The following is a 23,689-nucleotide window of genomic DNA, read 5'->3' as shown; positions in this document are numbered from 1 at the left end:
AACAGTATTTTTGCCTAGATAAACTTTTTCTGATATGAACTGCTAGATGTGAAAAAATAGCTGTATTTGACTTTCCTGTTTCAGAGAACTTGGGACTGTCAGCAGACTGGTGTTGGTATACAACTGTCATGTTTTTTTGTTCTGTGATAGAGTCTATACCGCCAAATGAGAAAAAGTTCCTTATTAGAAACCGATTTATCACAATTTCTGTGTCCAGACAAATTTCTGTGGAAGATAATGGCTTTATCAGTGTCATTTATCCATTATGATAATGATTGAGAAATTACAACTATTCTGAAATCTACCATATCTGTTGTATCATAGTAAAATTTTTGGTAGTTTGTCTTGTCCTTGTGTTATTGTTTTCAACACATTTGTTTCAGCTGTGGTCTAGAGCGATCTTTTGTCTGGCAAAATACGTGCAGATCAATGAACAGGGATGTTAGTTAGCGTGGTACAGACTTCACATAGGTCTTAGTCATTGTCATGTGTGTATCTGTTTGGATTCACTTTCCTCTTCTCTGCATTGAAACTGAAGTGCGTCCTGGTCTCAGTATAAAGCTCTTTTGTCTTTCAAAGCTCCAGACAAGCATGTTTGTTCTTTCCCCAGCTATTGACATTACAAGAAAAAATCATTAGCTTATTTGGTAAGCCCTGGAAAGCACAGTCTAAGGAATGTCAGTGTGTCCCTTATTACACCCACAGATAAAGTCCACAGGATGTCTTTGAAACTGTATTCAATAACCAAAAGGATGTCTTTGTACCGCTATGACTGCAGAATCCCTTGCAAAGAGGAAATATGCAGTAAAATATAACAAACCATCATTTTGAATTCTGAGGTCTGTCTAAATAGGATTTATTTGATTGGCCTTTGTGTGAGTATTACACAGATTTTTATGTGACTATTTCTTCAATTTAGTATTAAATATGCTGGCATTAAAAGATAATATCAGAGAATATTTTTGTTTGTTTTTATTTGAAATTATTATATTTGAAATTGATAAAGATGTTCTGTATTTGTGTATTTTGTTGAATATATTTTTTCTGCATTTGATATTTCACTACATATAAACCAGACACTAAAATAACAGACACTTGGACTCGGAAAAGTAGACCTTTGGATTTCTCAATTAAGAATAATATTATGAATTTATAATTCTCTTAAGCTGAAATAGGATTTGTTAGAGCCACTTCTAATATCTTGCACAACACCAGAAGAGTAAAAATAGCCTTATTTTTTTTTTTATTTCTTGCAGAAATATATACACGTGACATACTTATTAATATGAAGTGGGTTAATGTGATAGGTTGCAACAAGCAGCTTTAATGGTTCATAAATATATTTGCTGGGGGCTGTTAGGAGACCATAAAAATGGAATCTCGTGCCTTTAAACACCAAAGGTGTATGTTAATGTTCTGATAAAATTTCACACAAAGTTATAAAATAGATAATAAGTGAATACCTGAAGGTTTAGATGCTGTGTGTGGAGTAAGATTATTCTGTTTACTCCAAAGTTAGCTCAACCTTTTACACTGTGGTTTAATCTAGAAATCTAGAGACTGTGTGAAGATGTGTTTTACTGGCTTGTTTTCTGAGGTTTTCAACAATTCTGCTTTATTGTGGACAATGCCTTATAATGAAATATCTTGCTGTGGTAGGATAGAATAGTCATCGCACTCTGCAGTGCAGGACGCAGTGCATCCAACCTTAACTCAATGTGATTTCCTTGTGTTTAAAAGTATACAGTTTTATATTATCACAGAATCATAGAATCATACAAGATTTAGAGTTGGAAGGGACCTTAAATATCACCTAGTTCCAAGCCCATTGCCGTGGGCAGGGACACCTCCCACTGGACCAGGTTGCTCAAAGACCCATCCAACCTGGTCTTGAACACTTCTAGGGATGGGGCATCCACAAATTCTCTGGGCAACCCATTCCAGTGTCTCACCACTCTCACAGTAAAGAGCCACTATAAGGTCCCTATCCAGGCTGAACAACCCCAACTCTTTCTGCCTGTCTTCATAGGAGAGGTGCTCCAGCCCTCGGATCATCTTTGTGGCCCTCCTCCGGACTCAGTCCAACAGTTGCATGTCCTTCTTAGGCTGGGGGCCCCAGAGCTGGATGCAGTACTCCAGATGGGGTCTCATGACAGCGGAGTAGAGAGGAAGAGTCACCTCCCTTGAACTGCTAGCCACGCTTCTTTTGATGCAGCCCAGGATGCGGTTGTGCTAGGAGCACACATTGCCAGCTCATGTTGAGCTTCTCATCAACCAACACCCACAAGTCCTTCTCTTCAGGGCTCTTTCCATTCTCCACCCTGCTTGTATTTGTGCTTGGGATTGCCCTGATACACATGTAGGATCTTGGACTTGGTCTTGTTGAACTTCATGAGGTTTGCACAGGTCCAACTGTCAAGCCTGTCCAGGTCCCTCTTGATGGCATCCCTCCCCTCCAGTGTGTTGACCACACCACACAGGTTGGTGTTGTTAGCAAATTTGGTGAGGATGCACTCAGTCCCACTGTCCTTGTTTCCAACAGAACAGCACTGGTCCCAGTACCGACCCTCTGTTGAACTTCATGAGGTTTGCACAGGTCCAACTGTCAAGCCTGTCCAGGTCCCTCTTGATGGCATCCCTCCCCTCCAGTGTGTTGACCACACCACACAGGTTGGTGTTGTTAGCAAATTTGGTGAGGATGCACTCAGTCCCACTGTCCTTGTTTCCAACAGAACAGCACTGGTCCCAGTACCGACCCTCGAGGAATGCCACCCGTCACTGGTTGCCCCTTGGACATTGAATTGTTGACAACTCTTTGAGTGTGGCCATCCAGCTAATTCTTTATCCACCAAGTAGTCCATCCATCAAATCCGTGTCTCCAATTTAGAGACAAGGATGTCGTGCGGGACAGTATCCAATGCTTTACACAAGTCCAAGCAGATGCTATCAGTTGCTTTTCCTTTTTCCACCAACACTGTAACCCTGTTATAGGAGGCCACCACATTTGTCAGGCACGATTTGCCCTTAGTGAAGCCATGTTGGCTGTCAACAATCACCTCCTTATTTTCCATGTGTCTTAGCATGTTTTCCTGGTGGATCTTTTCCATGATCATGACAGGCACAGAGGTGAGACTAACCGGGCTGTAGTTCCCTGGGTCTTCCTTTTTTCCCTTTTTGAAAATGGGGGTTATGTTTCTCCTTTTCCAGTCTGCAGGAACTTCAAGCAACTGCTATGACTTCTCAAATATGATGGAGAGTGGCTTAGCAACTTCGTCTACTGGTTCTCTCAGGACCTGAGGACATCTCAGACATCTGCCGAATCAACATCAATTGATGTTATCTTAATATAACACTTTTTTTTAAATTCAGAAGCCTTTTCGATTTTCACTGAAAAAAAACTATGAAAAAATTCAATTAAAAAACCACATAAATATTTCAATTGAAAAAGATATTTTTTATTGCTTTCATAGTAAAAATACTTTTATTTACCTCTTTTTTTTAAGTTCTGTCATGAAGAGTCACTTGATAGGCATTTCATTATCTTTAAAAACATCTACTACCATAGGTTTGGGTTTTTTTTAAGAAATATTAGAAAAGATTAATTTAGCAATAACATATCCTAAGTTCAAATCTGGTTATATTGTTTGTATCATTCTATGAGTCTCAGAGAGCTTTACAGTTAAAACGTATTACTAAAGAGTATTATTTTCTCACCATGATATCAAGCAATTCTGATGAAGAGCATTTAATTTTCTACATTAACATGTACTTTCTATGACAATTTAAAAAAAAAAGGGTGAAATTTGTTCAGCAGAAATAAATGACAGTAATTCCTTACATGTCAGTGAATTTATGACCTAGAAGAAGGAAACAGTCTATGTGAACACTGGGGGTATATTTAGATAAGCAGAATGTGATTAATTAAATAGGACTTTGAGTCTAACGCCTGCAACATAGCACAGGTGAGATGTATTGCTGCAGGTGGTAAAGACTATGTTTTCATATATTACCATGCATCACTGATTAGATTTAGATCACTGTATTAGGAAATTATCATTATAGACTTAGATGGATAGTGTAATGCTCTCTTGGTGGTGTTTTTAATCATTATCCTGCTCTTCTAAATGTTGTTCACTACTTCACATTCTCAGTCCTGGAACGAATGTTGTATGGGTGGATTTTAGCTCCCATGCACAACTTGACTGAAGTAAATTAGGATCTTCTTTTACAGAACATATTTTAGCTGTAGGAAACTGTATTAAAAAGTCTAAAGCTTTTTTAATATGTTGAATTATATCTGTAAAGAAAATCTTCTCAATGACCTGGCAAATATAAGTGCCTTTTTGCAAAATACAAGAAGAGGGTTTTGGTTTTGTTTTTAACTTTTCTTTAATAGTTTAACATCTGGACAAAAGTTGTAAATATGATAATGTGAACAAATTGCTTTCTGGATAGATTTTCAAAACAGTTATGAGTGATCTATCAGGAATTATTAGCTTTGTTTTGCTCAATAAAATATCATTCTTCATATAAATAAGTCTGTCAGAATATCAGCTAGTGAAAATCAGTTTATGTGCATGAATTTCAGAAGAACATTTCTCAGGAAACCAACTCATGATTCTGGTGATTACCTATGTTTATACCTATATTTATTAAAGAACTGTTTATGAAGCTGCGCTCTGCCCTGTGGTGTGATTTTGTTGATAGAGCACCATCCTAAAGAAAAAAGCAACAAGAAATTAAATTAGAGAATAAAAGGAATGTAATGATCAGAACAGGTTTTTATAATCTTAAGATACAAAATGTCTCAGTGAAAAAGAGAATGATAAAAGAGTAACAAGAAGTAAAACGTGAAAAATCATCTGACAGGTTTAAGGGACAATCTTGCATAATCATCAGGTGAGACCACTCCAGCTGAACTTTGGTGTATGAAATATATACTCTGGTTGCAAGACGAGAGGTGAAAATTCTCAGTCTAGCACCTGTACACCTGGAGAATTCACACTGATTGCAAGAAAACCTGTAAACCCTGCAGGTGAGAATGCTCTATCAGCTTTAGAATTTTGTTGAATGGAAACTGGCGTATAGTTGGAGGCAAGTAGCAATATCTGTGATGTTATCAGTTACAGGAGCAGAAAGACTAAGGGGTTAATTTGTATGGCATGCACAGAAGACCCTTCCTAATGGCAACAGGCACTAATTATTGTTTACTTACTAGGAGTAACTATGATCATGGTACCATAGCCAGAGGTCTCGCTGGATGATTAAATCTTTGCCTTAGTACTGTACTGTAAAAATTTGGCACAGCTGGCAGGGACCAGCTACTTTAAAGTCTTTCAGGTAGCCAAACAGGAAATTTTAGTTGGCCCAGATCCAGGAGTGGTAAGGATGCTGTGATAGTGACAGCACTGGGGACATGCCACGCTTACACATGGAGGAAGCCCTGAAAAGGAAAGTGAACAGCCTGTGCCATTCTGCAGTGCTGTACGTTCAGCACACAACCAGTCAAATATCATGGGAGGACAGTGCAGAGCTGTGACCAATCAAACAATATTTTACTTGGAAAGTGTAATCCTTGCTGAGGCTAGATATACAAATTGCAACTGTAAGTAACATCTTTAACATTCAAGGGAAAAGGCAGTGATGAACAAATAGCAAAGGGTCATGCGCTGCACTGCTGAGGTTAATTCCTGTGCTGGAGGGGCCTGTCAGGACTCCTGGACATCCCGTTCCATGTAGACCTTGTATAGGCAACTTTTCAAAGGTATCCTTTTTAGGAGTCAGTTCTAGCTTCCTTTCTCACCTAGGTTCAGGTACTTGAATTGAGGCATTGGGGAAATAGTGAAGAGAATGAAATTTTTTTTTGGGAGGGGGCTGTAGGGGAAGGGGAATATATACACACTCACACTCTTTTATTTCATTTTGCCTCTTCTTTTCTACCACTGATTCCTTGAGTGAAAGCTAATGATGGGCTTTGATAGCATATTTTCAACAAGAAATGTGAGAGGAGAAAAGAAGTCAGCAGCTTTCATAATAGCATGGGGGATTATTATGAGATGTTTTCAAACAGATCAGCCAGTCAAGAACTGGTTAAAACTATCTTATTAGACCTTCTTCTTCTTTACCAAATGTAAGTGTCAACAAAGCCCCTTTAAAGAGTGAAATTTCTGTAAATACTGAGAGACGTAATTCCAAGTAATGGAATAGCAGATCTGATGATACAGTGTATGGTGAAGGTCCTGGCTTGCACTCTCAGGTTTCATGAGGCGGAGAGAGGAATTGTGTAGGTGGTTGATAAAGAAAGCAAAGAGTATAAAGGCAATAAGGATGTATCACAGGCTGTACAGTGGAAATTAGTGATGAGGGGACTTTTAGTTCACTGAGACTGCTCTGAGCACCAAAATCATGCAAGTGCCACAACACGGGGCTTGCTGAACCTGACCCAGAATGGTACTAACAAAGCTGTGTTGGTTGTGGAGGTTGTGCCGCTCCATGCGGTACATGTACAATGCACCATGCTACGTGGGCAGGCTAGCTCTTCTGAAGTAGCTCGGGGGATACCTTCCTGCAGTCTTCCCTGCCTAGTTGTGTTGGGAGAATCAGCTATAAATAAGGCCTAAGACTTCCTTGGGCTGTAGAAACAGTAAAAAGGCCAGATGTGTTTCAAGAAAACAGGATTTTACGTGCATTACTTATTTATTTAGCTTACTAAGACTGCAACTACATGCCCCGTATAATCAAGTTTATCCTGAAAAGGAACAAATCTGAAAGGGCTCCAGGTAACTGCAGTGGTAATATTAGTTTAAGAATCTGAAATGGCTTTGTACTATTTTCCTGAATAAGAAATCAGCTGTTGTTTCTTTTATTTTATTGGGATTTTGATAGGTGACAAAGCCATTGTTCTAAGGGTATGTAATACAGGCATGGAAAGCAGCAGTATTTGAGTGGGCTGAACTGATAGAGCTTTTCTGGAAGGGAAACCAGCTGAAATCTGACAGGTTGTGATAAAAGTACAGTATTCTTTCTCTGCTTTAGGATTCTTCCTTGGAACAATTTTTGTAACTCTTTGGCAGTTTCTGCAAGATTAGCACCTAGGATCTTGTCCTGGTAAGGATTTGGGAGGGAAATAGTCTGTAAATCACCTTTATTAAATCAAATCGATGTGGTTAAAAGCTTCTAACACTGGTCATGTAGCGTTAGCTGAAGTTTACACAATGGAATCAATGAGTCCTACATCTTCTGCTCTTTGGACATAACACTACCTGTAGATACATGGATGCAATTATGACTGAAGCTTGTGCAAATTGTAGTAATTAGCACAGGCTCTGTCACATTGCACTTGCTCAGGTTATAGTAAGCAGAGATGTTTACTATCACATTTTGGTTTTATTGTCTTTTAAATCATGCCAAAATTTGGACCAAAAAATTGCCTTTTTGTTTTTGGTTTGGTGTTGTTTTTTTTTGTTTTGTTTTGTTTTTTTTTGTTTTTTCCGTAAGGGGATTTACTCTGCAGGCTGCAGAGAAAAATATTGATTTTCACACTTACATGGTACATAAGTCCAACTCCCTTACAAGGAAATAGCAGAAGGAAATAGGAATCTATACAAGACATTTTCCTGTTCATGTCTACCAGGCATCTGTTACAATAACAAAATAGCATAGTGAAAACACTAGATTTACTGACATTTAAAATAAAAAACTTGGAGATGATGAGATGTAAGCTGCTATTTGAGACTTCATGAGGCTTCAAACAGCTGGGAAGACTCTGCTTACATTAAATACCTGAGATAACTCATGCCTATAAGAATTCTAGTAACTGCATTGAATCTAGGTACTAAGCTTTCCATTATTAATTATTTTTAAGTGTTATAATCTTAGATTTTGGACACCTGGGCATGATCAGGTGAGTGGAATAACCCAATCAACACTTTCTCCAAGTCAGTCCTAAGAGTTTATTTTTGCACATGCTGAATAGTACCAGGAGCAAGATGGTCTTATTTTTGTCTGGTGTGTGTGTGTGTGTCTTTTTTTCATCACAGTGTTGCTGGGTTCAGCCCTCTTGACAGGCACACTTTTTGCCAACTCAAGATGTATGACTTTGTCTCTAGGCAATTCAACAGGTCTTTGCACTCCATGAACTTCCAACAGGCCTACCGATATTTAAATCAGATAGAAACTACCTTTTGTGATAAGGAGGAAATCAGAACAGTGTCATTACTATGATTGATAATAAGTTGAGAGAACAATGGTATCTGTTTATCTTTTTTGATTGCCCAATTGTGAAAATAGTATCTTTTTTAGCATTTGAACCCAAGTCAGCATATTAAATGTTAAAAGCCTTGATAACTGTGGGAAAAGAAAAGAATGTGGATTTATGTTTTTGTGTGACTATCATTGTACAGTGATAAATTATAAAGATTTATTTTTGAAATTATGAGCCAATCACATTTATAAAATCTCACTTGTTTTTATGATTTTTAAAAAACTTTTATCTTGTTTCCACAATGCAAATCATTTGCAAACCTGATTTATGTAATTAATTAAACAGTGTATGTCTTCCTTATGACACTGAAGGAAGAAGTCAGCATTGCTTGATGAACATGTCATTTAGTCATTATTACATATTTTAGTTATGGAGGGAAGATAATGTCAAGATATGAAGGATGTCTATCACTTACTGTAACTAAGTATTCCAATACCATGCAGAAAGATGTCTTGAGTCAGGGCCCCAAAAAGCCTTCAAATTCTAAGATTAAAAATACTCTTGGAGCAATTCTTTTGCACCATCTGTTTTTTGAATAGCAGTTTGGCTACATATGAAAGCTTTTCTCTGTGGCCCTGAGCATTCAGAACTTTTTAAAGAAAGCTAAAAGATTTTCCCACTTTTACATGAACTTCGTATCTGGGATCCAAAAAACTATAAAATTTCAGTAATACAAAAATGTCAGTGGTCAGTATTTCTATTTGTAATATTTGGAATGTGACTTTCTCATAGCAGTAGACCATATTGTAGTAGTGCAGTCTCAAACTTTACTGCATTAACAATACAGCCTGTTGTTCATACGGCCAATTTTAGTCACTAACATTAATACAGAACTGTACCTGTAAAAATTTGTTAATGAGGAATACTCATCATCGGTCTCCTTGAATGGAGAGATTAGCCATTCAGAGCATACATTGTTCCTGGTTATGATACTAAAAAAAAACGTGCTCTTTTGTTTTCAATAAAAATAAATTACTTCCCTGGATACCAAGAGCTTTGAATGTTTTCCACGTAAACAGGTGAATAATCTGTTATCCTAGGCACAAGAGTCTGTGAAAACAAAATCAGTTATGCGTTTTGTTAACAACATCAAAGTTATAACATTAGTATAGACATTGCTATATAAGTTTCTAAAAAGTTTGTACTGAAAGATCTCATGGACTGACCTCCTGGAAGATCAGTATGGTCTCTAGAGTAGGGTCTTTAAAAAGTGGGAGGTGTGGGAGTGAGTATATGGGTTATTAGTCTATTAAATTACATCACTTCCAAATTTAAGTCAGTTCTTCAGTAAGGCTGTGACCCATAGACTGTTTGTAAAGCACTTTAAATTAAAATTACTTCTTAAATGTTTTATAGATATAACATTAATATGGTTGCATATCTTTGGAGATTAATAGCTCTACAATTACCTGAAATAACCATGGCAACAGAGTAAATTTCCATGGGGCACCAGTTACTCACTAATGGTTGCTGTAATTACAAAGAAACAAGACAATAAAAACCCAGAAACTATTTGTTATCCTTTGACTTCAATACATTAATTACCACCATGCAGAGTTGAAGGACTCAGGAATTTCAAACATTTTTTCCTTGCTGCGACACATCAGACTTCTCAGTAACTGCTCTGTAGTCTGCCCTGTCTTTTCAGCACAAGTTAATACTTTAATGAATAACACAGTATTCGTTGCGAATTGTATTAGACTGTTTTGCATTCTAGAAACATCAAACAATAAAACATGACAAGGTCATGAGGCTGAAATAACATTGTTGTGGAAAGTCTAAAGCTGTGATTCAGACAGGGACATCTCTGCTTGATGCCTCTCTCCAAATTTTTTTGATAATTCAAGCATGACCTGAAGCTCTCTGTGTGGGTGTGTGCATGGTTCTGTGAGTTAGTTTGTTTCAATGTAGACTGTACAAAAGAAATCTAGTTACAAAATATCTTGTGGATATTTATCAGTTCCTCTTTGGAGCTGTGTCCTCTCTAAACATCACAATTTAGACTCCAGCTGAAGAACTGGAAGGAAGGTTTTTTCTGATCCCTGTCAACTGGTAGAAATCAATATTAGGAACTTCTCTGATACACTTTTAACCTGCTTAATTATTTTAATTGTCACATGGCTTATTGCACTCTGAAAACAACAGGAAATAGCTCAATATCAAATAGGATCTTGTTCAGCAAGGTGAACTAGCCTCATAGATGACTGATAGTACATTGGTCATACTAAACTGTATGTGAAAGTAAATGTTAAGGGGAGTTTTGTTAGAGAAGAAAATGACATGTTTTAACTAAATATTAATGGACTAATGTCTGTATCATAATAACAATCCCAATGAGACAGAGTTAGGGACACAGATGTGTCCTGTTTGAGAAATCTTACATTATCTGTGTGCTTTCAGAACATCTTCATAGTCCATAATCCAGCTTTTGGCTGTGGGTTTGTATGTTGTTTTTTGGTTGGTTTTGTGTTTTGTTTTTTTGTTTTTGTTTTTTTTTTTTTTATTTGTAAATCAAATACATTTGGCATGAGCCTTAGATGGGAAATTGTTTAGTTCCTTCATTTTTATTGTAATCCATTGTTTCAACTATGATTATGTGACAATGTTTTTTCTTTTTTTTTCCTTTTTCTTTTTTTTTTTTTTCCTTTTCTGTTCATTTTTATTCTAGCATAAATTCTGCAAAAACAATGAAGGCTTAAACATGAAATACCACAATCATTACATGTCAGTATTAATATGATGAATCACATTTTTGGTGTCTGAGAACTGTGACCGTGGTCTAGGTTAGCTAAGGGAGCAACTGTTACCCTTTCCCTCTGATTCCAGACTTCCCTTTTGTATTTAAAAATAACACAGTGAAAAAGAAGTTGTTGGCAGAAGCTGTGTCAAAGCCAGCCACCAGCTTCAGTACAGGTAGTGACCTTAGTGCAGGGTAACTCCATACTCATACTTTGCTGAACAGAGTGCTCATCAGGTGAAGACTTCAATAGAATAGCTTGGAGACAGAAGAGCAGAATCACAAATAAAAGCTCTGCTGGAGCTGGGACAGAAGTTCCTGTACTGGAGATGATGCCTGTTAGAAGGACCATTTACCCTCTTTCCCATTTTGATGCCATTTTAACAATTACTCTGAAGACGGTAGTTACCTTTCCTCACCAGGATGCTGCCTTGCTCCCCAGGCTGCTATCACCTGTGGCAAAGCACTGTTATTTGCCTCCCATCAGCCTTGGAAATCTGTTAGTACAGAAGAGCTGCTTGAGAAGCTGAAAAAACCCCCAGAACTTCTGTCCAACAGCAGCTGGAAGTATAGATGGCTCTTAAGAGACTCCCTTTTTCTGCAGACATCCCTTGCAGTTTAACTAGTTCCTGAACATCGCAGTCTCTGCATTGATTCCTGTGGTAATGTGTCTCTGTTCTGCTTCCGTACATTAGCCCCACCTCCATTTGGGCAGGGCTTTCACTTAGCTCCACACCTCCTTTCTCTTAGGTGGTTCAGTACCACAGGTATTGTTCTGGAGTGGAAAGGGAAGAAATCTTTCTTTCTGAGACTACAAGCACTTGTGAGTTACTAATATTCACTAGAGTTGTTTATCTGAAACACTTTACCTTAGTTTCTTTTGACTTCTGAAACCTGCAGAGGGGTGGATGTGTCTGCTTGGCACATTTTCATCCTAGCCTGAAGTAAGCGCTCAGGCTGGAGTCTGAAGGGGGAGAGCTGTAACTCACAGAATCACAGAATCTTCTAGGTTGGAAGGGACCTTAAAGATCATCTTGTCCAACCGTCAACATAACTTTGACAAAAATAGACACCTGCACAACAAACAAAAAGCAACACCATCACTAAACCATACCTCCCAGCACTACATCAACCCGTCTTTTGAACACATTTCTGCCTTCCCATATTCAGTAAGTGCAAGCTGATGAGAAAAGTCTGGTATCATCTGAAAGACACTCTGTCAATTGATAGAAAAGTTTCAGTGCCAAAAGACGTGAGGTGCGGAGTAGAAACTATGCTGCAAGTCTACCTTTTAGTAGAACCAAGCAGAAGTTCTTACTCCAGGGCAAATAAGCTACTTACCAAAGGCCAGAAGTCTTTGAAAGACTAAAATAATAAAGAGACAAAATAATTAATATTTATGTTTGTATATATTGTAATAGCAAGACTGCTGTAGAATGATGTATGAACATTCATCCAGGAAGAGAAGAGGTTTTTTTTTCTCCTAAAATGCACAGTGTCCAGATAGGATGAACACAGCAGGTGACCTCAGAGGAAGTACTGTGATTTCAGTGACAGAGGTCAGTAGTGCTAAAATAAGTACATCTTTCTGGGACTAGTAAACCAACAGCAACAAAAAAAAAAAGGTGGGGGGATGAAGTGCCACATTACCCTCCCCAAATAATGTCACAAAGCAAGTAAAAATGGAGAAGGTTGAATAAGGAGGATCCTCAGTATCTCATGAATCACTGGAGACTGGCTACTGCTGAAGACAGATGCAGACACGGTGCACCCAAGCACTCAGTGACATGGAGTTCTCACATGTGTTGGTGTGTCTTACTTGTGTACCCTGAGATAAACTGATGGCCAGATTTATGGTCAAGTGGGAATTTTTCTCTGTGCTTCCCAGGAACATATTAATTAGACTGCTAATGCAAAAGTTTTTGGACACTCCTGGATGTCCTCAGTCTCCTCTGATCTCTGCCAATGACACTGCACAGGTACAGCTTCTTGGAAGAGTTTATGTACCTGTAAAATTATGAGAATAGAAATAAATGATATAAAGACTCTTTTACACTGGGCACTCATTGTATAGTCATGTTGCTGAGGACTGGGGGTGATTGCTATTCTGGGGAGAAATGCATGTCTACTTCAAGTCTGTTCATTTTGGCAATACTGAAACAAATGACTTGCAGTTATATTTGTAGTAAAGATTCCTCACACTTTCACTCCCACTTACTTCCCAGCATATGTGTAAGCTACCTTCTTTTCTTTTTATTTTTTTTTTCTTGTGGAAAATCGTAACTATGAACTCTTCTCAGAAGGATTACAAGAAATGTGCTTGCTATTACTAGTGCTTCAAAATACATTTGAAAAGAAAAAACCAACAACAACATTTTAAAAATATATGAACATATACACAATAGCATTAAAATTAACATTTTTCCACTCAAGAATGTTTGATACTATCCAGTGTATAATATCATGCAAACTAAACCTTTTGCATTTATTTACATGTTTGTATAGTTGTTACTCCCAAAACCTAACCACCCGCGTATGATTTCCTCTTATAATACAAGCTGGTAGCTTGTATTAGTTAATGTCATATCACTTTGCTACTATTTTATTATGTTGCTAGAGTAGTATTTATCTTGCAGTGGAGTTTTATGTCATCTCTTGATTTTTAAGGGATTGTATGTAACAGCTGTTCCCAGACCCTGTTGGCTTTTTTTGACTTTCTGGGTTCTTCAGCTGCAGAACTGAACCAATCTTCTCTGGCACACAATGTATGCTGTAGATTTTAAGATGAAACCTGCCTCTATGGATTTCCTGAGTACGGAATAAAACCACACCATATTCTTCTAAGTATGCTGGTAGCACTGAGCTTTTGGGTTATATGTAGGGAATGGCAAGCTTTTTCGCCTACTCTCCCAAGTCCCCCTCCCTATCTACTCGAATGTCATTGTGTGGACAGGACTGTCCCTTTTCCAGAGGTGAAAGGAATGTAAGGTGGCAAGCAGAATTGCAAGTGGAGGTCCAAAATGGCTTTTCTGTTCCTTGGTAGTTCCTATCCCATCAGAACCTCCTTCTTCACACTGCTTTCCTAGGATTGATGGATGTTTCTGCCAATACCACAGTGCTAAATGCCTGCCTTGCTTTAGCACCTTCACCAGCAGTGAAGCAGCTCATCTGCATCTCCTACCCTTCTTTAGCACCTTCACCAGCAGTGAAGAAGCTCATCTACATCTCCTACCCTTCCCAGTTAGCCCTGGAATAGGGAAAGTCATTCATGTGACATTGACCCACCTCTGGGAAGAGAGGTGAGGGTAGAGGCATAACCTCGCTGTGCAGAGAAGAATGGGATCAGCCCAAAACAGCCTTATTATATTATGTCACCACAGCAGGGCTGGTGTCTAGCAATTTTAATTCCTTATCTGGCAAAATATGAAGTTTAATCCATGATGTGATTGTATTACAGGTATACTTATCATCTGTTACTAAATTGAAGGTGCTATGAGGAGAGAAGCTAGAGTCCTGTCCTTTTATATTCTGGAGCAAGTCTCACTTGTTAGAAGATGTATGTAAAATTTCACCAGTGTAGTGCATTTGCTGAGAGTGACCAATAGCAGATGCTTGGGCAGAGAATCTTGGGAGCAAAGAAAATGTAAAGGAATTTTTCTCCTCTATATTCTCCTTGCAATTAGTAGTTGAAGGACTGCATGACCCAGAATTTAATCTAGATCACTGCTTTTAGTAACCACTTACAGACATACTAATGAATGATGGTGCAAATTGCTTTTTAACATAGCTATACTGTTGGCTGCAACAACTCAGTCTCATCTTCAAATTTTATTCATTTTAGGGTAAGTTTTAGGAGACATTATGTCTCTGTTTTTTGCTGTTGCAGGAAGTTCTAACACATTCTGGAAGGAAAACAGTACTACCTGTTATTTGTTATTTTAAATAGTATATGCTCATGATATCCACCCTGACTGGCATTCTCATGCAGGGGTGGAATGAACTGTTCCTTTCACAGAAGTACACATTTCTAATCATTCACTGTGCTGAGGATGAAGACATCAAATAAATTATACCCAGCTCTGCACAACTAAATTTCTTGTCCATCAGCTTCAATAATATAAAGTTGTACTGCGTGACCCAGAATTGATTTATACCAGTTAATTTTAGTACCAAATTCTTTACTTTCTCTATAAGCCTTGTAATGGGTACCACCATAATTTATATCACATATGCTCCAGATCTGTATATAATTCATTTCCTGTAGCACTCTCAGTTTCTCATTTGTTCTGCTTTGTACATTCGTACACGAGCAGACAGAATCTGCCCCGTGGTAAGTAAGATAATGCCTAAACATGGGCGTTGAATGCCATTTCAAATACCCCAGGGTATCCATCTGTCCTCCAGCTGCTGCTTTGGAAAGGCATGGGTTCTCTGTCATGTGCGTACTCTGCATATCTGTGTGGATGTCTCTAGTATCTTAGGACATTTAAAATGTCAATAAACATCTATGTTTAGAGTAACTGAATGTAATTTTGTTTTATTGTCCTAATCTTGAACTGAGACATTTAGGGTGAGCATAAAGAGAAGTCTTTTCAGATTTTGAATAGGTGTTAGACAATTTGTTATTTTAGTAACCACATTGCTCATTGTTTGAAAATGTCTGCATTATGGAGATTGAGTAGATAATGGCTTCATTTCCCACAAACCTTACATAGTTTGATACAGTGTGCATTCCTCCTTTGACTGCCAACATAACATTCAGAAATTATCTTTTGTTATTTCTGATTTAGTTGTTTATAATTCCCTGGTTTGGGTTGTTTTGGGTTTTTTTCAGCTAATATTTACTCTCTCTGTTGATTCCATTCCAACATTCTATTTCATTTGTCTCAGTGAAATACCTAACAGTCACAAATTTCTTGTTTAATTTTACAAATGCATAGTTTGCATAGTTCTTCTCTGGGAACTCTCAGTATGGAAAGTTACTCTCCATCTTTCTACTTTACTGAGAACAATTTAGTTCACGTACACCACCGTAGTATTTTTTTTCCCTTTTGACAGATAATTAAAATGAAATGCAAATTTAAAAAAAAATCTGAACCCCCAACTCTAGCACTTGAAACTAATTGTATAAATTAATGAAATAAGGATTGATTCTATGAAACTGAGTCTTTCAGGAAAGCCAAATTCTAACAGCTGGTGGATTCTGAAATTTTTGATTCACAACAGTTAACTGTATTATAGTGTACAATAAACTGCTTGACTTCCATTCACCTAAACATACCCTTGAATCCATGCTGACTGCATTAGGATTCATAACAGATAAAACAGCCTATGTGGAGCAGCTCAAAGGATGAAGACTTAGTTTAAATAATTTTCATTTCAGTTTAAAAAATGAAATTAATATAAAGCCACTGAAATCTGGTGAAATGACAGATGTGTAGCTGCTATCAAGCTTTGTAATGAAAACAGGTTCACTAGTCAGAATATTCTGTAAGCAGCAATTGTGAAAATTAACAGCATAACCACTTTCTCCACTTTTGTCGAGGCACTGAAGTAGCAGTGCCTCATATTTTTATTAAAGGTTTTCATATAGGAAAAATCCCAGGTTGTTGATTTAATTTAACAGATTTAATTTTTTTAAGTAAGGTTCACCACTATTCTAATTACCGTTACAGATTGATCACTTTAATATGCAGTTGGCCACTAGTACATGTGAACTTATGGTTTTCCAGTCATTCCACTTCTTTTCCACCATCTGGGATGTAAAGAGAACAACTTCACTGGAAGGCATCTGGAAAAGCGTGCTCCATAACCTCACAGGGAACTGAAATAGCAGTTTGAATTAGGAGTGGTGATGTTTTAGATTAATGAGAAATGTAACTTATTAAAGTAGGCACATGCAGAATAAGGTAGTTGCAGAGCAACATCTTCAGAATATCAAGGTACATGTTTAAGAATTTCTTCAGAAGAATGTGAATTTTCAAGTTCAGTGCACAAAGGACATGTCATAAAACGGTTGTTTATCACAAAAAGTCCTCCTTGACACTAGTGTAAAGCATTAAAAATTCAAAAGGATCCATTCTGAATTAAAAACCTCATGCGTTTTACTATTTTTTTCTTCTCCAAATAACATTTCTGGCTAGTTAAAGCTGCATTTTGAAAGGCTTATGAACAGCTGAGGTCACAGACACATTGCTTCAGTGATGTTTAGCTAATGTGCTAGTTTAACACTCAGAGTTGTTAAATGCTGCTGGCTGTAAACTGGGAAGGAGAAGGGAGAATTGCTTTCAGTACCAGATTACTTTATACCTACAATAAGTAAATGTGTCCTTAGGCTTAATAAAATGTAACTTATTCTTTTATGTCATGGATATGGATTGTCTTCAGATGAATGGTAACAGAACTAGTCTATGAAACATCCTTCTATGGAGTTTATAGAAGATTATTAATTCAGTTTGATTTTGGAGTGATTTTGGAGCAGTATCCTTTTATCAGCCATTCAGTGTTTCAAAAAATCTGAAGAATTTGGTATGCCATACAGTAAAGACTTTGAAGCTTTTGGGTGACCACATCATACTTACAGTATATATGGCTCTTAAAAGGATGTCCAGTAGTAGACAAATGCTTATGTTCATGACTTGAAAAACTCAGTACACCAACCATTTTAGAAGTGCACCCCAGTGTTTCTATGTCTGTATTTTGACATCATTAGATGCAGCTACAGCTCTGCTGTCAGGACAATGTAATCACTTCGTTCTGTGATGTCTTTGAAGGAGTAGAAGAATGGATGGAGCTCTGCCTCTATGTGTTTCTCACTGTATCTTTTCCCTTTTGTCCCCTTTGGTTAAGTAGTTCCTGTAGAGAAAAATGAACACTTTCACCCTATATTAACCATGAGACTGAACTGCTAGTCTTTCCTGTACAGACTGAGGACATTAAATGAGCTGCATTTTCCTATTTTGTTTTACCTTTTTAACCGCCAAAGGGTCTGTAAGCCTTTTGAACAATGCACGTTGTAAAATTCAAAATTTTCCTTCCACTTATCAGTTTACAGTTATACATCTGAAAAAAAAAGGACATCCTAAAAGTATTCTGTAATTCCTCAGCAGAGAGACTTTTGAAACAGATCTCAAAATAAGTTAATATGTTTATATATTTAAAAAAAAAAAAAAAAGAAGGAAAAAAAAGGATTGGCACATGCCCCTCTACTCTGCACTGGTAAAGCCCCAAGTGGAATACAATGTCCAGTTCTGGGCTAGCCAGTTCAAGAGGGACAGGGAACTACTGGAGAGAGTCCAACGTAGGGCAACCAAGATGATTAAGGGATTAGAGCACCTCCCTTACAAGGAAAGGCTCAAAGAGCTGGGGCTCTTTAGCCTCGAGAAGAGAAGACTGAGGGGAGACCTCATCTATGTTTACAGGTATCTAAAGGGTGGGTTGAAGGATGATGGAGCCAGACTCTTTTCAGTGGTTTCCAGTGATAGGACGAGGGGCAACAAGCTCAAGCTGGAACATAGGAAGTTCCACTCAAACATGAGGAAGAACTTCTTTACAGTGAGGGTGACAGAGCCCTGGAACAGGCTGCCCAGGGAGGTTGTGGAGTCCCCTTCTCTGGAGATTTTTAAGACCCACCTTGATGCAGTCCTGAGTAATGGGCTCTAGGCGTTCCTGCTTTAGCAGGGGAGTTGGACTAGATGATCTCTAGAGGTCCCTTCCGACTCTGTTGAATCTGTGAATCTGTAAAGGAAATATGAAGAAGGTGAAGGCTCACACATGATTTTCCATATTTAGCCAAACTTATTATATATTCTTGAAATTCTACTATGTACTTCTGTTTTAGCCATCCAGAATATACTAAAAATTTAGTTAAGATGGTGACTGAACACAATTTCCTGAGTCAATCATGGGTTAAAATAATGTACGGCAACCTAAACACACAGAAAATAAAATGTGAAAAGGCCCAAAGGCACAGTTCTCCTACTGCTCTTTAGCTACCTTGAAATGATTGTTGAAAAATTATTAAAAAAAAAGATTATTAAATTAGTGAAATTATTTTTAAAAATGTAGGCTGCTTTGTATTCTCTGAGGTGGTCTACACTGTCCTATTACAGGGACATTTTGCCTAAGCAAAAGTAACAGTTTTCCTATGATGGTGCTGAATAACGTTGTTCCTGGATGAGGATACCCAAGTTATATTACTTTCTGTATTACTGTATTACTTTCTAGATTACATTCTCTTCACAGCGTGTTGCATTTAGGTTTATCAGCCAGGTTCTCAATGACCATTAAGTGGAGCAATTAAACACTCAATGTCTTAAACTAGAGCTAAGATGCAATTCCCTGTAATGGGAATGATACAGTATAAACAAAAGTGGCAGTAGAGTACCAGATATCAAGAGTGCTCAGTTCTGCATATCTGATTGCCAAAAAAGAGGCTCTTGTACAACTCAATGGCATTTGTTACAGTGTTATATACAGATTCTAGATGTGCCCCCACCTATGCTATTAGTTATGGTCAGCTACAATGTTTCTCTACATGGGTTAATTATCTGATCTCTATACAGTGTTAATCAGTTTTTCCACAGAAGTATTCACTTTAATTTGATGGACTATTCAACAAAGTACATTTTCTTAGAAAACCTTTTCATTTTCGATATTAGCCATTTTCAGATGAACTGTTCATCCGGATCATACACTCGGGTATATTTTTCTTCAGATGAGATTAACAGTTTTTTAAGAATACTAATCAACCATTGGTGATTTGTCTGTAGCCTTGAAACCTCTGGTTTCATTCTGCCCTTACACTTTCAAGTCTTCTGCTACTGTCTTGCAGTCATAATTTTGGGAACCCTTGGTAAAATCGCCAGTTTTTCTTTTTTTGTCTTTAAGCTTTGCTTTCCTGATTATGTAGCTAATGGTTTATTAGCACAACCCAGCAATGCATACCTCCTTATTTTAAGTCCATTAAATGATTCATTCAACATGAACTAAAAGACATATCTAAATCATAATATCCAATTTATAATCATAAATTCAGTTGATGCCTATAAATACCTAAAGGCTGACTGTGTCAAGAGGATGGGGCCAGTCTTTTTTCAGTGGTTCCCAGTGACAGGACAAGAGGTAATGGCCACAAACTTGAACATAAGAAGTTCCATCTAAACATGAGGAGGAACTTCTTCACTTTGGGGTGGCAGAGCCCTGGAACGGTCTGCCCAGATTGGTGGTGGAGTCTCCATCTCTGGAGACATTCAAAACCCACCTGGACACGTTCCTGTGAAACCTGCTCTAGGTGAACCTGCTTTGGCAGGGGGGGTGGACTAGATGATCTGCAGAGGGCCCTTCCAACCCTATATCATTCTGTTATTCTGTAAGACAGGGATGAAAATAATGGTCTGTTACTGCTTGCTAACACTATCTACTAGTTATGGCAGCATTGCTAGAACATAATTACATTTACTTTAGAGCAGACACTGTGACCACTTTAAGTTATTGTACTTGGCTGTTATTGTACTTTCTAAAATCTGCTATTCAACAGAGGGATAGTGAGTTCTTCCTAGTGTTTGAAGGTCTGAATGTTTTGTGACTTATTCCAGCTTTTAACAAGCTTAATTTTATTAACTTGACAAAGGTTGGTTTAACTTCTGCTTTATAAGAAAAAAAATTGTTGGACTCAGAGTGGCAGTTGAATTCAGCAGGATGCTATGTCCCTGTTGACTGAGGTGCACAGCGTGAGATGCTGTTACACTCTAGCTGAGAACACTGCTGTATCACAGAGAAGGATGATTCTGGCCTGTACTATAGTCTGTCTCTTTGTACATGATATTTCTAGGACCAGCAATAGATTATAAACTCACACTGTTATTGCTGAGCATAGGAACGTCTGAAGTTCCCATCAGTCTTAAGGGATACAAAAGGCTATTTTGTATCTGCTGGTAAAAGATACCTGTTCTTTCCATGAGCTCTTCAAATGCTGCTGAGTGGAAAGATGAATTCAATCATTACTTGAGAGTAATATTTTGAAGGTTACCTCCATACCTATAGACCAACAACAGTTGTTGTGTTTATTGGGTAGAAGAAATTTATTGGATCAACCTGCTATTTGATCAGTGAAGAATAATTTCATTGCTTGGAAGATTGTAGGCTGGCATTTTTCTTGCCCTTCATTTTGGCAAAAGAATTGGGAGCAAAGCACAGACAGCTTTCCAAAGTTTTGTGTTGAGTCTCTTGTATCTTCATGGGGTCTTAAGTCCTTATCACACATAATTATTTGATACTCCTCTTCCATGGTTGCTCACATCTAGTTTTTGCAGCCAGATTTTTGCTGGCAGAACTGTGAAATTGGCACAGTAGTTAATGTGCCACTTGTCACTATCAAAGCACTGTTTATTTCACTGGGTATCAGTTTTGTATGAAAGCTGCTATACAAGACAGTAGAACAAAATACTTTATGGGAGACAGACATACAAGAAGAAGTATTTATGATGAAATTCTGGGGTATTTAGATTTATGTCCCCACTTCTACTCACTATCTTCTGCTTGATATGTGTGCAGAAGTTTCAAGCGTTTTTTGCATTCTCTGGAAACCACTCACAGTGGACTTAGTGCCTCCAGGTGCTACATTAATAAGTCTTATACTGTAGGAATTTACAATAAACTAGATATTCTCTTTCTTAGTTGTTCATATGGAGAAATCCGAAAACATTGAGGGGTGGATGTTGTGGTGCTTTGGGGTTTTTCCTTAGTTAAAATAGACTTCATTCTCCAGTCACTGAAATAGAATTTTAACATACTTGAATTTGTCTTCAATGGACCTCAATTATAAATATGATTCACCTATAAATATGAGCTTGTGGATGCATGAAAATTACATTCTTGGTGTAGTTTTTGCAGACTCTCTGTAGGACTGCAGATCCTTGATGTCACCTTGAGGGAATTCATCAGAATGTGTTCTAATTTGGCTGGCCTGGTTGCCAAGGTAGACGAGTAGTTTTCAATCTTTGAACATTTTGTTGATCGAAGTAAGAACCGTGTCGATTTATAACTTTTGACAGCTTCAGCAATGGACTTTTCTGTCAAGCAGTGTCATGTATAAAGGAGAGAGCAACAAGCACAGCTGCTATCCTTAATTTATTTTGATAAAACACTTTTACACAGGTGGTCAGTGCTAGAAACTGATCACATTAACTGTGACCAGATTCAGACACATGCGTCTCAAGGTCTTTTAAGAATGCTGTCTCCTAAGTTGATGATATTAATTTTTTCTTTATACTTAACATGGAAATTCTTTATGAATTTCATTACAAGATTGCTATTTTGTCCCTGCTGCACTATATTTACATCCTAAAGTGAAATTGTACCCTTTTGAAAATCAAAAGGAGTTTCTCCACTGCTGTTTTATCACAGAATTTCTTAATGTTGTATAACACACACACAAGACAAACAAAAGCAAACAAACAAAAAGACTGAAAAAGACTATATTTTAAAATTGATTTATCATAGGTATGGTAGATTTTTTGATGATGGTAATAACACACATTTTCTTTTTGTGAGATCTTTGGATTTATTACCATACTAGCCTTGCATTACGAAGAACCTGCTCAATCTCTAATTAACATTTTTCCTCCAAAATATATCTTCTGGAAAATTGCTTTAAAGGTATTTATCCAAATTGCTTTTTAATTTTTTTTCAGGGAGTGCTGGAACACCCGTTATCTTCAATGAAAATGGAGATGCTCCTGGACGCTATGATATTTTTCAGTATCAAATCACCAACAAGAGTACTGAATACAAAGTAATTGGTCAGTGGACAAATCAACTTCATCTAAATGTAAGTACCAGTCTGATTATAACGCTGACATCAGAGAATACTCATTTGAGTATTATATTATTTCAAAACACTTTCAAAATATTGATGATTTAGTCTCTGACAGTTGGCAGAAGAAAGATTTTTCATTCTTTTCTTGAGAAGACAGTAAAAGATAGCACAATAACCTGAACAAAGTTCTTTCTATTTTAAAGTAGGTTGTATTGTGTTTTTACCTTTTCTTTTAAATGATATTTTAAAATCATTGTCTATCTGATATTTCTCAGACTGATTATTATGTTAGGCAGGGAAATAGTAAGTCATCCTTCAAAAACATGTGTCAGATAAAATGATGGGTACATATTTATTGCCCAGTTATTTCAAATAAAGTAGGGGGATGGGAATGTGTTAAGTAAAGGAGAAGTTTGGGCTCTCTAACCACTTATGATTTAGTTGAAACACTGTGATGATGAACTACTGCAATATTTTTTAGTAATTTTTTTTTTTTTTTTTTTTTTCCCCAACTCCATATGAAGCATTTCCTTGAAGTCTGTCTGTTGCCTCCGTAAATGCTTTCCCTGTTCCAGGATGGAGAACAGCATCTCCTCTGGTGTTCTACCCTACCTAAAAACTCCCCATCCCAAACACCCGTACAAGGGTGGCTGCTTCTCTTTGAAGGGTGGGGAGGAGAGAGGTGACGTGCCAGTGCCTGGCTGGCAGAACACCCCTCATCCCCACCAGCTTCCAGCTACCCAAGAAATGATCCTCTGTGTCTTTACACATTATGTCAGGGCACAACTGACAATGTTATGGGAATTACGTATGTAGTGTAACAAGAGTTATGTTTGCTGATCATGTGTGAAGAAAACAGGAAAGTCCCTTG

General features: G+C 37.5%; 1 protein-coding gene across 5 annotated transcripts in view; it reads left to right on the top strand.

The window, feature by feature from the left end:
* Positions 1–23,689, top strand: part of GRM8 (glutamate receptor, metabotropic 8) — a 351,962-nt gene that overhangs the window by 250,690 nt on the left and 77,583 nt on the right. For all 5 annotated transcript variants that reach the window (XM_014964101.1, XM_014964097.1, XM_014964098.1 and 2 more), the window contains one exon: positions 22,694–22,830. In XM_014964101.1, the coding sequence (XP_014819587.1) occupies positions 22,694–22,830 (137 nt within the window). The remainder of the gene's footprint in view (positions 1–22,693; positions 22,831–23,689) is intronic.

Source organism: Calidris pugnax, unplaced genomic scaffold (assembly GCF_001431845.1).
Source record: "Calidris pugnax isolate Ruff unplaced genomic scaffold, ASM143184v1 scaffold44, whole genome shotgun sequence".
NCBI classification, from domain to species: domain Eukaryota; kingdom Metazoa; phylum Chordata; class Aves; order Charadriiformes; family Scolopacidae; genus Calidris; species Calidris pugnax.
This window is presented reverse-complemented; position numbering and strand designations above follow the sequence as displayed.